This window comes from Coturnix japonica, chromosome 1 (assembly GCF_001577835.2).
Source record: "Coturnix japonica isolate 7356 chromosome 1, Coturnix japonica 2.1, whole genome shotgun sequence".
In the NCBI taxonomy this organism is placed as follows: domain Eukaryota; kingdom Metazoa; phylum Chordata; class Aves; order Galliformes; family Phasianidae; genus Coturnix; species Coturnix japonica.
The window spans coordinates 140,126,737-140,140,028 of record NC_029516.1 but is presented as its reverse complement, the minus strand read 5'-3'; the positions used below and the strand labels follow the sequence as shown (position 1 = coordinate 140,140,028).

At 37.8% G+C, this 13,292-nt stretch overlaps 1 protein-coding gene across 2 annotated transcripts in view; it reads left to right on the top strand.

Annotated features, from left to right (window-relative positions):
* Nucleotides 1–13,292, top strand: part of PIBF1 (progesterone immunomodulatory binding factor 1) — a 127,680-nt gene that overhangs the window by 29,805 nt on the left and 84,583 nt on the right. For both annotated transcript variants that reach the window (XM_015851649.2, XM_032442063.1), the window contains exon 9: nt 3,353–3,451. In XM_015851649.2, coding sequence (XP_015707135.1) covers nt 3,353–3,451 — 99 coding nt within the window. The remainder of the gene's footprint in view (nt 1–3,352; nt 3,452–13,292) is intronic.

Genomic DNA, 13,292 nt, shown 5'->3' with positions numbered 1-13,292 from the left:
TTACAGAAAGGGTAGTTAAGCACTGGAATAGGCTCCCCAGGAAGGTGGTTGTGTTTAAGAGCTGTTTGGATGCGGTGCTCAGAGATATGATTTAGCAGAGGATTGTTAGAGTTAGGGTATTATGGTTAGGCTGCAGTTGGACTTGATGAGCTTTAAGGTCTTTTCCAACCTGAGTGACTATATTTTTCTGATTCTTTAGCGATCCCTGTAGAGATTTAGTCTCTTAGTAGAACATTTCTTTCTAAGCATGTTTTTTGACACTTGTCTTCCTTTAAAATGGGAGGAGCATTTAACAATTCTTATAAACTTACTGTAGATGTCCTGAAAGTGTCTTGTGTGGAGAAGGAAATGACTAGAGTAAAAAGATATTTGTAGCATCAGCATATGTTCTTCTAATGGGTAGCTTTGCTATAGCTCTGAAGAGTGTAAAAAGAACGTGACTCTTGCTGTCTGTCTTCTAGCCAACTGAAAGGTTCTAATTAAAAATATTACATCACTGTGTACTTTCGCAAGTGTTTTTAAAATTTATATATAGCAAACACACACATCCATACCACTTCCTGTATTCAAATCTATGTTCAGTTACAAAGAATGATTTGACTGTTTGTGGAGATTTGATGAAGGTCTGTATATAATTGAGAAAGCTATCAAAGGTTATTTTGTTTACATCTGGAATAAATTTGTGGAAGCTTTTTTCCTCACTTTGAAATAATTACTTCTGAAATGTAAATCCCTTAGATTTGACTTCATATTTTGCAAGAAAAATGATTTTTGGTTTGTGATCTTTCTATAAAATAACATTTCTACCATAGGATGGTGCTTTTCTGTCTGAAGTTCCCCACAGTGGTGGGACAGATGGAACCCCAAATGGGAAGCAAAGCAGTTTGTAGTTGTGTGATGTGACGAGATGCTGATTGACTGTGGCTTAAAATAAGATGCTGGTTTTATCTTCAAGCTGAAAGCACAGAACTAATATAATCTTTTGCTCTTCTTACCCCTTTCATTTGCTGAGCCTGACAAGATTGGTGTTTCCCTTGAATTTATTGATTATTGTTTTACACTTGGATGAGTCAGTTCAAGAAGCTAAAATAAGAGGCAAGGAGGAGAGGAATCCAATTAAAGGATGATACTTAAAGCCTTAATTTATTTGGGATTTCATTTGTTCAATTGCAGTCATCATTGGTGATGTTTGCATTAGCAAGCATGAATGAATTCACAGAGCCCTGGCTTGGCTGCATAAGGTTTTACTCTGGATTAGCTGTAGTCTGTTACTGTAGGTCAGACACAGTTTAAGTGGTTTTGAGTGTGTTAGGTGCTCTCCCTGAGCAGATCTTCAGTCTGACTAGAATCCAGTGTGTGCACTCTAGCATAGTTTTGGGGTGAAAAGTGAGATAAAATGGCAACTTAGTTTGAACCAAGTTTCCTGGTTGTCTCCAGTTAACCAGCTTGTGTAGCAATTGTCTCAAAGTTTGCTAGCTGAATTCCGTTTTGGGAATTCAAATAATGCACTCTGAAAACTAAACAGGCATTCAGCCCTCTTGGGCCCCCTCAGTCCATACCAGACAAACTCTGCTTCAAAAGCTTCAAAACCTCTTCTCCTTTACCAGACCTGTTCATGAATATGTAGGTAGTAGTCCTGTCCAGTGTTGTAGATTTTCATATACTTTTGTATGATAAGTCTGTCAGATACATGACATTCAATGTGGCCTGTGTGAAGAAGTCAGACGTTTTACCTATTTTAAAACATACTTGTGATCTCTAAACTGGCAGAGTCACTAATGCGTTTCCTAGCTCTGTTGCAAATATTTCTACAGAAGTTGCATCACATCTGTGATTGCTGCCATGTTGCTTAGTAATACTTTACTCATGGTGTTTTTTCTCGGTAGAATTTTCATTTGCTTAAATTAGCAGTTAAGCAAAATAGTGTATTCTCTAAACAAGTGACTGTTCACCTACCATTTAATTATTATCCCACTTCTTTAGTCTTAGCAACTTTGTGCTTCTGCTCTAAGACTTAATATGGTTGACCTTATTGATGTTAAGAGAATTAACTACCGTATGGGGGGCTGGACTCAATGATCTCTGGAGGTCCCTTCCAACCCCTACGATTCTGTGATTCTTACAATTTGTCAAAAACCAGTTTAAATAGTTTACTCTCAAGATGAACCCCTGAATTTCACTGGCAAAGTTTGCAGCCTTGTAATTCTACTTTTAACTCAGATTCTTTTATCTTTCTCTCATTTCTCTCTTGTGCTTGAATTGGTGGTGTTTTCCTTGCATTTGTAGCACATTAACAGTATTCCTTTTATATGAAGCCAAATTGGAAGGAATCTCTAAGGACATCTAATTCATTCAAAATGCCAGTGGGTGTTCACATCACTGGAGCAAACTGTAGATATCTTCAAATAAAATCCTTGAAAATGTTCATAACAGATCAGACCCTCCACAACAATGTTTTGTGGTTACTGCTGTATCCCCATGCTTAATAATAAAAATACAGCTTTAAGCACTAAGTGCCACTTATAAAGTGGCAATAAGCTGTACTACTACTGTTAATACCTATATCATTATTAACACAAGAATTATATTTATTATTCTTAGTTCATGTGATACTGTTCTGATATATATAGGCAAAACAGGAATGAGCTAGCTTGCAAGTCTTAACTGATTGTTGGCTAAAATGTCAAAAAATTATAGATTGCAATTAATCACGTTATTCTATGGTTCTGTCTGTTCAGATTAAAAATGCCAGCAGTAGAGAGCAGAAAGAGACACCAACAGTATGAAATAACCTGTATGACTCATCATCCAAGTGACTCTATGTGGAAGTAGAGTTTCTATGCCCAGCTAATCTTCCTGCTGTATCATAAGAGTCTTGAATCATCTAAGCTAGGAGGACAACATTCTCTTAGATTTAGTGAAGTGCCAAGTGTAATCGCATATATGTATATGCATATATAAATACATTCCACTAATTGGAATGCCCTCTTGGGCCCTCTTCCAATAATTGGAATGTATTCAATTCTCAGGAAAAAAACAAAAACAAAAACAAATTAATTCGTACTTCTTGTATTCAGAATTATTCATGTATTTCCACAAAAAAAACAAAACAAAACAAAACAAAAAAACAAAAAAAACCAGGCACTTTGATCATTGTTCTTAGAATTTTAGAATGAGAATTTTTTTTTATATAAATGAACTATAATGAATAGGCGTATAGACAGATGTCCTTCTATTGCTCTATCAAAATTTAATTAGGTAGTATTAAAGTTAAGATCAGACAGTAGTAATCCATAAAATGAAAGAGTCTTTTTTCTAACCGAATATTGACAAAATGTCTTGTTTCTTTCAGAAATTTGAGAGAAGCAAGAGATAATGCTGTTGCTGAAAAAGAGAGAGCAGTTACTGCTGAAAGAGATGCTTTAAGAAAGTATGACCAACTCTTAGAACAGTAAGTATCTTCTAGAAATGCAAATAAATCTGAACCTCTAAGTATATTTATACTGAAAGAGTTTTAGGGAAGAGGAATGACTGGTGTGGCTTTCTGCTTACAAAGACTAATTTGAATTAAAAGAATTTTGTTTAAATAATGTTACAGATTTTATTTTAGTAGTATTTTTTTTCCTTTACCAATGCAGTAACAATGTGGACATTTGATTCTTCTACAGTCCTGCAAAGACAGTCAACCTTCATTATGCCTCTCATAGAAAAGGTGTATTTCATGCTGTGCCATAGAAATGCTCAAACGTTGTGCTTCTTTTTTTTTTTCCTAGTTGAAGGTGGAAAGTTATCTATTATGATGAGTTAATAATTTTTCTAAAGTGTGGATAAAAACAGCAGTATTGAACTGTTATGCTAACTACATGCTTCTTACTGCTTTCTTTCTTCAATTTTTCATATTCAATATATAAAGCACAGTATCTATACTAGGCTACAATTGTGTTCATATGGATAGGGGGAAACTTATTCTGTGGTGATTTACAAGCAGTCTGCTATCTTGCTTTGCAGTACCTTTACTTTTTGCAAATTAAGAATATTAGGTATGGTGAATAATGGGGTAATTTAAAACTACTGACCATAATTAAAACTGTTCAGGGTAAGATCATCATATGTGCTTAATTTTTGCACTTGATTCATTGTTTTATCTACATCTTTGTTCCTTAAAGAAAAGCACAGTGCTTTAACCAGCAATGCCACTCGGTCATCTTGTTAAAAGAAGTACATGATGTGAACTTGTCTGTTTGGAGTTGCTTTAGCTGTGCTTAGTAATCTGTTAAAATATTAATTTAAGCATAGGCACAGATTATTTAAAACCTTTTTGTTAATGCCTAAGTAGGTAATAGTGACAGTTCTACTGAAGAATCTACATTGCCCCAGGATCACTCATGTGATGTGTCATTTTTTTTGCTATTTGTCATTGTCTTGATTAATATACTCGTGCTTCTACTGTAACTTTTTCTATAAATAAGTCCTCAAGTAAAACTCCTATTTCCACTCTTTAATTGTTGATTGAGTACAATTTTGGGAGTTCAAAGCAATAGGTTACTCCCCAGGTGATTATGTTTTTTCTGGTTTATTGTTTTGCTTTGGTTTGGTTTTTTGGGGTGTTTTTTTGCAAATCTGCTTAGGAAAATGAAAAGGCCGTATCTCACATCTTTAAAATAAAGGTATCTCTTTAAAAATACCACTCTTCTAAGACGGTACAGTTGTCAAGACTGACATTTTCCGCATTCCAAATAATCTCTCAAAATTGCACTGCAAAATAATAGGCATAATGAGGGGGAATGAGAAATCCCAGTGTCTGAGTTTACTGTGAAATATGACAGTTCTGTGGAGCACAGAAATTTTCTGATATAAAGAAAACACCCAAGAATAAAATGGGAATACCTGTGTTGTCCATTTTTATATTAAAGTGACTACAACAGCTAGCTCTGCTTCATTGAAAACAAGTTGACTCATCATAGTTTCCACCGGCATCATAATCTGTATAAACAAACATCTTTGAAAGCTTCAGGATTATCTGGAATGTTGACTGGCCTGAATTCTGGTTAAATTAAGCCTCTGGCAAATCTTGTGATCAGAAGTGTAACTAATGCCCAATTTTCTAGTCAAGCACAGTTATTTTCATTTTGCTTACTGATATTTGCAAAAGCTTTTTGTAAATAGCTGATTACAAATGCTGGTAAAGTACTTAGTGACAGTATTTGTGGAAGTGCTATATTGATAAAGAATCTGCTGTTTCTGCCTCAGAGAAGCAGCATAGATCACTGTGATGTCAGTATGTAGTTTTTGTTCCTTCCTTGTTGCTATACAGCTGTGAATTGTGTGTGAATATGTTTCATTTACCTGCAATGAAAGAAGTTAAAAAGAAAATCAGTATTCTGGATTAAATCATGGTCAGTGTTAAACCTTGAAGGAAACTGATGACCAATTAGAAACCTTCTCATTTTGCTTCAAGTTGCTGGTATTATTACTGTTTCTAATTTTAAAGCTATATTAACTCAATTAAATATTTTGAGGTTGAATGAGGAGGGCAACTTTATAGTATTTCCATCTTCTACTGCATGACTAAGTCATAATACTAAATGTATGCCAACTTTTTCTTAGTTTGAATATTTCTTAAGTATTATTTTCAAAATAATGACCATTAACCTCCTTACCAGAAAGTAAGCCAACAAACCCCTGAAAAACAGAATACATGTAGTCTGAATTCCTATTGTTTTGTCCTACTGCTTAAATTTTCATTTTGACTTTGATTCTTAAAGGAAACCAGAAGTGACCCCTATGAAAAGGTGTTGTGAGTGTGCTCTAAGGTATGACCTGGGGTATACTCTGAAAAAGCATCACTTTGTGGTATGCCTGCAAGAGCTGTCTCTTGCCTTTGATTGATTGTTCACTTTTTTAAAACGCTGGAGAATATAATTTCTTTTTCTAGAACTGTAGCTCAGCTTTATCTGTGTATTTTGATCATATTGACTGTATTTTTTGATTGCCAAAATTGCGTGACTCGGAGCCATCCCGGACCGATCAGCAGCTACTGATGGCGTGGTTCAAGGGGGATCTCGCGGGAGCCACTGACTTGGTCAGGGTCCGTGCACCTCATGACTTCCAGTATTCTATAAGCAGCTGGCAGGAGCTGTGTGGTCACCGGCCCTTGTCCTCATGGGTGACTTTAACTTCCCTGACATACGCTGGGAGTACGGCATGGTGGAGAAGAAGCAGTCTAGGAGGTTCCTGGAATGCATAGAGGATAACTTCCTAATGCAGCTGGTGAGAGAGCCCACGAAAGGAGCTGCCCCACTAGACCTGCTGTTCACAAACAGGGAAGGTCTGGTGGGGGATGTGGAGGTTGGGGAATGTCTTGGACAGAGTGACCATGAAATGGTAGAGTTCTCGATTCTAGGTGGAGCCTGGAGGGAGAATAGCAAAACTGCCACCTTAGACTTCCGGAGGGCAGACTTTGACTTGTTCAGAAGACTAGTAGGGGCAGTCCCCTGGCGTTCAGTCTTAGCGAACAAAGGGGTCCAAGATGGCTGGTCGCTCTTAAAGAAGGAAATCTTAAAGGCACAGGAGCGGGTGGTCCCCCTGAGCCGCAAAATGAGCCGGCAGGGAAGAAGACCAGCATGGATGAATAGGGAGCTGTTCTTAAGGTTGCGGGAAAAAAAGAGAATCTACTGCCTGTGGAAGGAGGGAAGAGCAACTCGGAACGACTACAAAGAGGTTGTTAAGATGTGTAGAGGGAAAATCAGAGAGGCAAAAGCCCAGCTTGAATCTAAGCTGGCCACTGGGGTAAAAACAAACAAGAAACTCTTTTACAAATACATTAACAGTAAGAGGAGGACAAAGGAGAATATCCACTCTTTGCTGGACGAGGCTGGGAATGTGATCACAGAGGATAAGGAAAAGGCAGAGGTTCTGAATGCACTTTCTTTACTCTGTCTTTAAAAGTCATCTCGGTATTACCAGGGCTCCCCATGCTCTGACCTGGTAGTCTCGGCTGGGGAGCAGACTGAACCCCCTGTGTGATTCTGGAAGAAGAGATCAGGGAATTACTACTCCAACTGGACTGTCACAAGTCCATGGTCCGCGATGAGATTCACCCTGACCCCTCCTGTCCGCTCTCTGGTGCAGCGACGCGTCGCTGCTTCCCTGTGCACGTTTAAATCTCTCGCCGTTGCCAGGCAACGCCCACGGCACGTCAGTCACGTCAGTCACGTAGCCGCTCCCGCAGAGCTGCCGGGCTTCTCCTCAGGCCGGGGGTTCCCTGCTTGAAGGAACCGCCCGAGATCCCCCTTGAACCACGCGGTCAGTCGCTGCCGATCGCTCCGGACGGCTCGCATTCAGGCGACTTCGGTGATCAAAAGGGCTTCTACCGAGTATTGTGCCCGTTTAAATCTCCCGCCGTTGCCAGGCAACGCCCACGCGCTGCGTCAGCGGCTCCCGTGAGTCTTTGACTTAAAGGGAAACTCTCCCACCCTTCCTACCTTGCCTATCCCTTCTGAAGAGCCAATACCCCTCAATGGTGGTATTCCAGTTATGGGAGTCATCCCACCATGTTTCCATGATAGCAACAAGGTCATAATTGTCCAAGTGCTTCACAGTCTCCAGCTTGCTTATTTCCCACACTGCGTGCATTGGTGCAAAGGCACTTCAGCTGGGCTTCCTGTCTCACTGCTGTTCTGGAAGATCTAGTATCCCCTAGAGCAACAGCATCCCTCAGTCCTTTTCCATCCCTTTGGACTCCACTCTCTTCATCCACCAAGTTCCATATGTACCCTCGAACTACCTGCTCAGCCCCAGAGGCCCTCATTTTGTCCCCTTCCCCCTTCATACCTAGTTTGAAAACCTTCCAATGAGTCCCACCGGTTCTTGGGCTATGATCCTTTGTTCCCCTTGGAAACAGGTGAGTTCCACCTGCAGTCATCATGCCATGTGCCGAGTAAATTGTCCCATGGTAAAAAAAAATGCAAGATTTTTGTGTTCCTCTAAGCCATTTCATGAGGTGGGTTTTCCTGAGCCTCTCAGTATCTTTCCCCACTGTCTGGTGAGTATCGTTCTGGTGTCTGTCTTGCAGAGAGTTACACCAGGAGTCTGTCTCCTGCTCACACTCTCTGATGCTCCTTAACCTCTCCACCTCCTCATTCAGTACAGTCACCATACTGAGCAGATCATCTACCTGCTCACACCTCTCACAGGTGGAGTTCCTGCTTTCCTTCTCCTGCAGCAGCAGACTCAGGCACTCACTGCAGCCAGAGAATTGAACCACAACTTGTTTTGGCAAGGACTGTGTCTGAGTTGCTGCTGTCTTTATTGACAGACCTTTCTGCCTGGTGAAGACCATGGTGAGATACGTTGTCCAGGTTACTAGTGGACAGAAGTACTATGCCCTGCATGAACGACCCACACAAACTGCCCCGCCTTGCCCTGTTTGCTCATCCTGTTCTCAGCACTCCCTAGTGCCAGGTTTTATACACACATGGGGTGATCCACTGCTTCCCTGGCTCTGCACCCTCAGCGCCAGATCACCGCTGGCACGCGTAGTATAGTGCTGTCTGGCAGCTGCTCCCTGACAGGACTCCCCCTCAAGCAGCTGAGGCAATTCCCTGCTGCAGTGTGAAATGCATCTGCTTCATGCTGAGTACCTCTCAAAAGTATCTCTTAAGGAAGAATTCTTAGAAAATGTTATTAAAGATGGCTTGGGAAGGTTGTAATACCATCTTATCTTCATATTACAAATATTATCCTTGAAGTAAACGTTCTTTTTCTGTTGTTGTTGTTGTTTTTGTTTTGTTTTGTTTTGTTTTTATTCCTCCTAGCCTTAATTTTAGAACTTTAAGATTAGCTGAAGCAAAATGGTAAAAGTCTGAGTAGCTAAGAAACTATTTACTCTTGCAAATGGTTTTTTTTTTTCTTTTTTTTTTTTTATTAGCCTGGGAAGATGGTATCATTGTCCTTCAAAAGCAGTTGCAAGTTTGTTGAAAGAGGTATCATGTATAACGATGCTGCTGCCTATTAAGTCCTATATATCTTGAATTCTAGGGATGAATGTTCCACTGCAGTGCATGGTTTTGGCATGATTGTTAATTTCCCTTACTTACACACACATTTTTGTGATACGGTGCATTGGACTTCTTGCTAATGATGAGCAAATAGTGGTTCTTTGGAACTCTTAGTCAAATGATGTTTCAGCTGCTGAAAGTTTACATGGGCTCAAAGGGAGACTGAAAAATCTCCAAGACAAATTTGAGAATTACTTAACAAATAAAAACCACATCCAACTCAAAAAATCCTTGTTTTAGAAATAGTTGAGCACTAGTAGGAGAAGGAGAAATACAATGTACACAGACATTTTTCTTGCTCAAAATACACATTTTTGTCCATGGCCGGGGACAGTATTACTAGGCTACATAGACCTATTTTCTAATACACTGCAGCTATTCAGTGTACAACAGAACCGAAGCTGTAAAATAGTAGGAATTTTCTTACTGTTTATTGTGCTTTGTATCCCTTTAAAAACCTTGAATAAGGGATGTGAATATGTACCATAAAATCAGCTGTCTTAATCATTATGATTTTCAGGCACTCACTTAACTATTGGTTTTCTAGTATTTTAGTAGGTTATGTAGCAATTCTGTTGCATGATCCAGCTTACTCAGCTTCTTTTCATCATTGTCTTAGGTGGATCTACAGCCTCTTTATTTATTTATCTTACCTTACTGTCCAGTTTCAATGTTATCAAAATTATAGCATTCTGATTGCAAAATCTGCTATTGTAGCCATCACATTTAGATTGCCATTTCATCTTTCAATATTCTGTTGCTGCATGGCATGTTATGTATAATACAAATAGTACAGGATAAGGCTTGAAACAGATCTAGTAGCTGTAAAGCAAAAAGGGCATCGACTTTGAAATCTAAGTTAGGAACTAAAATCCCTCCATAAGTGTTTTTCCTCTGTGTGTACTTCCAGGAAGCTATCTTCCATGTAACATTCAAAGCATTTTGACACAACCCTAATTAACATTGAGGGTGAACCAGACTATTACTGATATAGACTTCTTCAGTCTTAATATCTCTTGGGTAACGGTAAAATATTCTGCGAAGCAACTAAAATGAATGTGTAATTAATGTTTAATGCATAGTTAACCAGAGTTTAATTTCTTGCTAAGCAATAACTTGGTCTGTGAGATCCTTGTGACGTTTAGCAGAATTTTTAGCAAGTAGTATATAGCAGTATTGGCACTTAGATGTGCTATGAGGTTTCAGTCCTGGGGATACCAGAAGGGTGTGGTAGTACTTTGAGATATTTATGGTATCAGTGAGTGTACAGTTGTGAAGTGTTTTTTTTATATCTTAAAAAATAAAAAATAAAAAATTTTCTTACAAGCCAAATTTCAACAAGACTTAATTGAGATGGGAATATTTATTCAGAGTGGGCCTCTGAGAGCAGCACCAAATGAAAGTAGATAGGTTTTGCTGACGGTGATGATTAGTGAGAGGATCTTTAATTCCATGGAAAAGGTGTGGTGTGAGGAATTGAACAAATTTACCAGAAGTGGAATGGAAGGGTACATCTGAAAGAGCTGTGGGGAGATTTTCAAACAAAAAAAGAGCTTCTGTAGATCTCCTTAGTGCTAGGTAAAATTCTTAGATATTATTCTTGTGAACATGTATTGTCCACTCCTTTCATACTACCTCTGCTTGTTAGCAAGTTTTTGTAATTGAAATGAAGCTGGTGATGATGACTGAAGATGATGTTGCACGCTGTCTGTACAGACATCTTTGATAAAGCATGAAGAACGTAGGAACTGTGTATACATGTGCCCTTCATAGGTAACCTGTGGCTTCTGTCAGCTTCTCACCTACAGAATAAAAATACTTGCAGGCAGCACAACTTGAGAAACTTTCTCTTTAAAGTGAGTAAGCTTTTTAAACTTCATAATCAAATGGCAGAATAGCTGTGGAAATAAAAGTGCTGGAGATATTGTTTAGGTTCCTTTCAGATGAAGCCTGGGTGTTGTGTAAAATACATACACATCTCAGACATTTTAGCTTTTTCACAGAGTGTTAGATTTCATAATTTACATATCAAATGTAACTAATGAAATGTAAAATGCCCTTAATTTCCTTAACTATAATTATTGTCTATTTGTATATCTTTTTAAATATTTACGTACTGTATGTATGGTAAAAAATGCTGCAACTCATAGCTAATATTGTAACAGAAATACTACTGCGTATGTGCTTACTTAATGTAGTATAAGCTTCAATGTGGAACTGTGTCATCTGCAGTTGTTTTTGTGGATATTCTAACTTTTTCATGGAAGGTGTCCATTACCATGGATAAAAAAGCACAACAATCCATCTGATTCATTCCTTCTGAAATTTTGCTTAATGTTAATTGTGGCTTCTCTGGGATAGGAAACTGCTCTAGATAATAAGCTTAAAGATAGCTCAAAAAGTTGCATCTTCACATTTTATCTTGGTTACTGAAATCGTTGGAATTGGTTGTGGATTGTAGAGACAGGAAGAATTTTTCCTATTCAAATCCTTGTGGGAAAAGGAGAATGTTTTGACTGCACAAAATGATACTGTGAATAGGTGAAAGTAATTAGAAGCCCTCATTCTTCTATTCATACTCCCTAACTTCACACATTTAAATGACTGTCAAATCCCCAGCTATACTTGAAATAAACCATTTCTCTAAACAACAGTAGTAAAAAAGTAAAAGTGAGTGATCTGAATCTTAAGTCTCTTTGAGATGCCCAAAATTAGAAGAAGCTTTGATTGATGTCTTAATTATAAGATCTTTACATCTGATACTATGTGAGGAATATTACATTTTTTTTGTTGTTGTTGCATATTCATGAAGGACACTTTTACTACAGGTGGTATGCTTTTTATAAGCTTGTGGCTTGGATTTGCACGTTCCAGTACTGTTGCTTATGACACTGTTCCCATTCACAGGTTCTGAATTCTGGGTCTGATTTCTCTGTTATGTCAAAATTTTGGGCTTTTATCAAAGCGTTCCGTATGCGTAGATAAATGAGGTAAATATCAGGTTTATTTTCTTGGAGCTGGATGGCTTCACTCCATTAAAATAAAGAAATAACTCTATAAAGCAGTTCATTTGCTGCAAGGTATTTGCTTCATTAAAATGTGCAGATGAATGGAAGGTAGCTACGTTGTGCCAATCTGTGCCCGCTAATCTGCTTGGTTGGTTGGTTGGTTGATTTGTTTTACTTTTTAAATCAATCTCAAGTGTTTGTTGCTTTTCTCAAAAGGACAAAGCGGTTTTAATTTATCCACTGAAGTATGCAAAAATAATTGTAATCTTTTTTTTTATTGTAAAGTTGCTATCTTTTGGCAAAAGGATTTGTGAATTATTTTAAAAACAGCTTTTACATTTGTCTTTGTAAGTCTCTTTTGTAATGCCAGCTGTCTAAATCTTTTCATAAACTTCAGTTAAAGGAAGCATATTTTCCATCATTATTTTAAAATATAATGTTTACTGGAAGGGAAGTCTAGTGAATTCCCACAGATGAAGTGCGAGTGCATTTCTCCCACTTGTAAATGAGTTCTTATTTCCTACAGTACATATTCTGGTACCACAATGAGTCATTTTCAACATGTTTTAGTTTAGCTTCTAAAACATTTTAAAACTTGGCAGATGCATGTAAATGAGTTTTGCATCCAGTTTTAGAAACTGCTTCCAAATAATCTACTAACGTGATGACTGTGAATAGACCTTTCAGAATGCAGAAGTGTTCTTTGTGATAAGCTTGAAATCATTTGCAGAGGTCTTTTTGTTGCTGTTATTGATGATGATGTTTGTTTTTATCTTTAGCATGTTTCAGTTTAACTATTCAGTTAAACAAAGAGAATACTTTGGTGAAAGACACTTGAGTTTTATTGGCAAAGTGTTGTTAAATGGATTATTTTAGCCAAGAAAGTGGTAGCTTTCTTTGCAAACTGAACTTTGTAAAATTTCATGCTATTTTATTTTTACATCTACAATTTTCTTATTGCCATCTGTTTTAAAATGATGTTATCATGCCGTATGTCATTCTCTGCCTTAATCTGCTCCTTAATGTGTAAGCTTGACAATTTCATAATTTGAATATTAGAATTCAATACTAAATAGCTCATATGTTTAAAAGACAATTATGAGTAACAGGAGTAGAATGGGAGGAAAATTAGGGAGGCATAACAAGCATATTTAAATTTAAAAATAAATAAATAAATAAAAGGTCTCATTTGTGAGAGAATATTTTAATATTTCTATTTATCTGT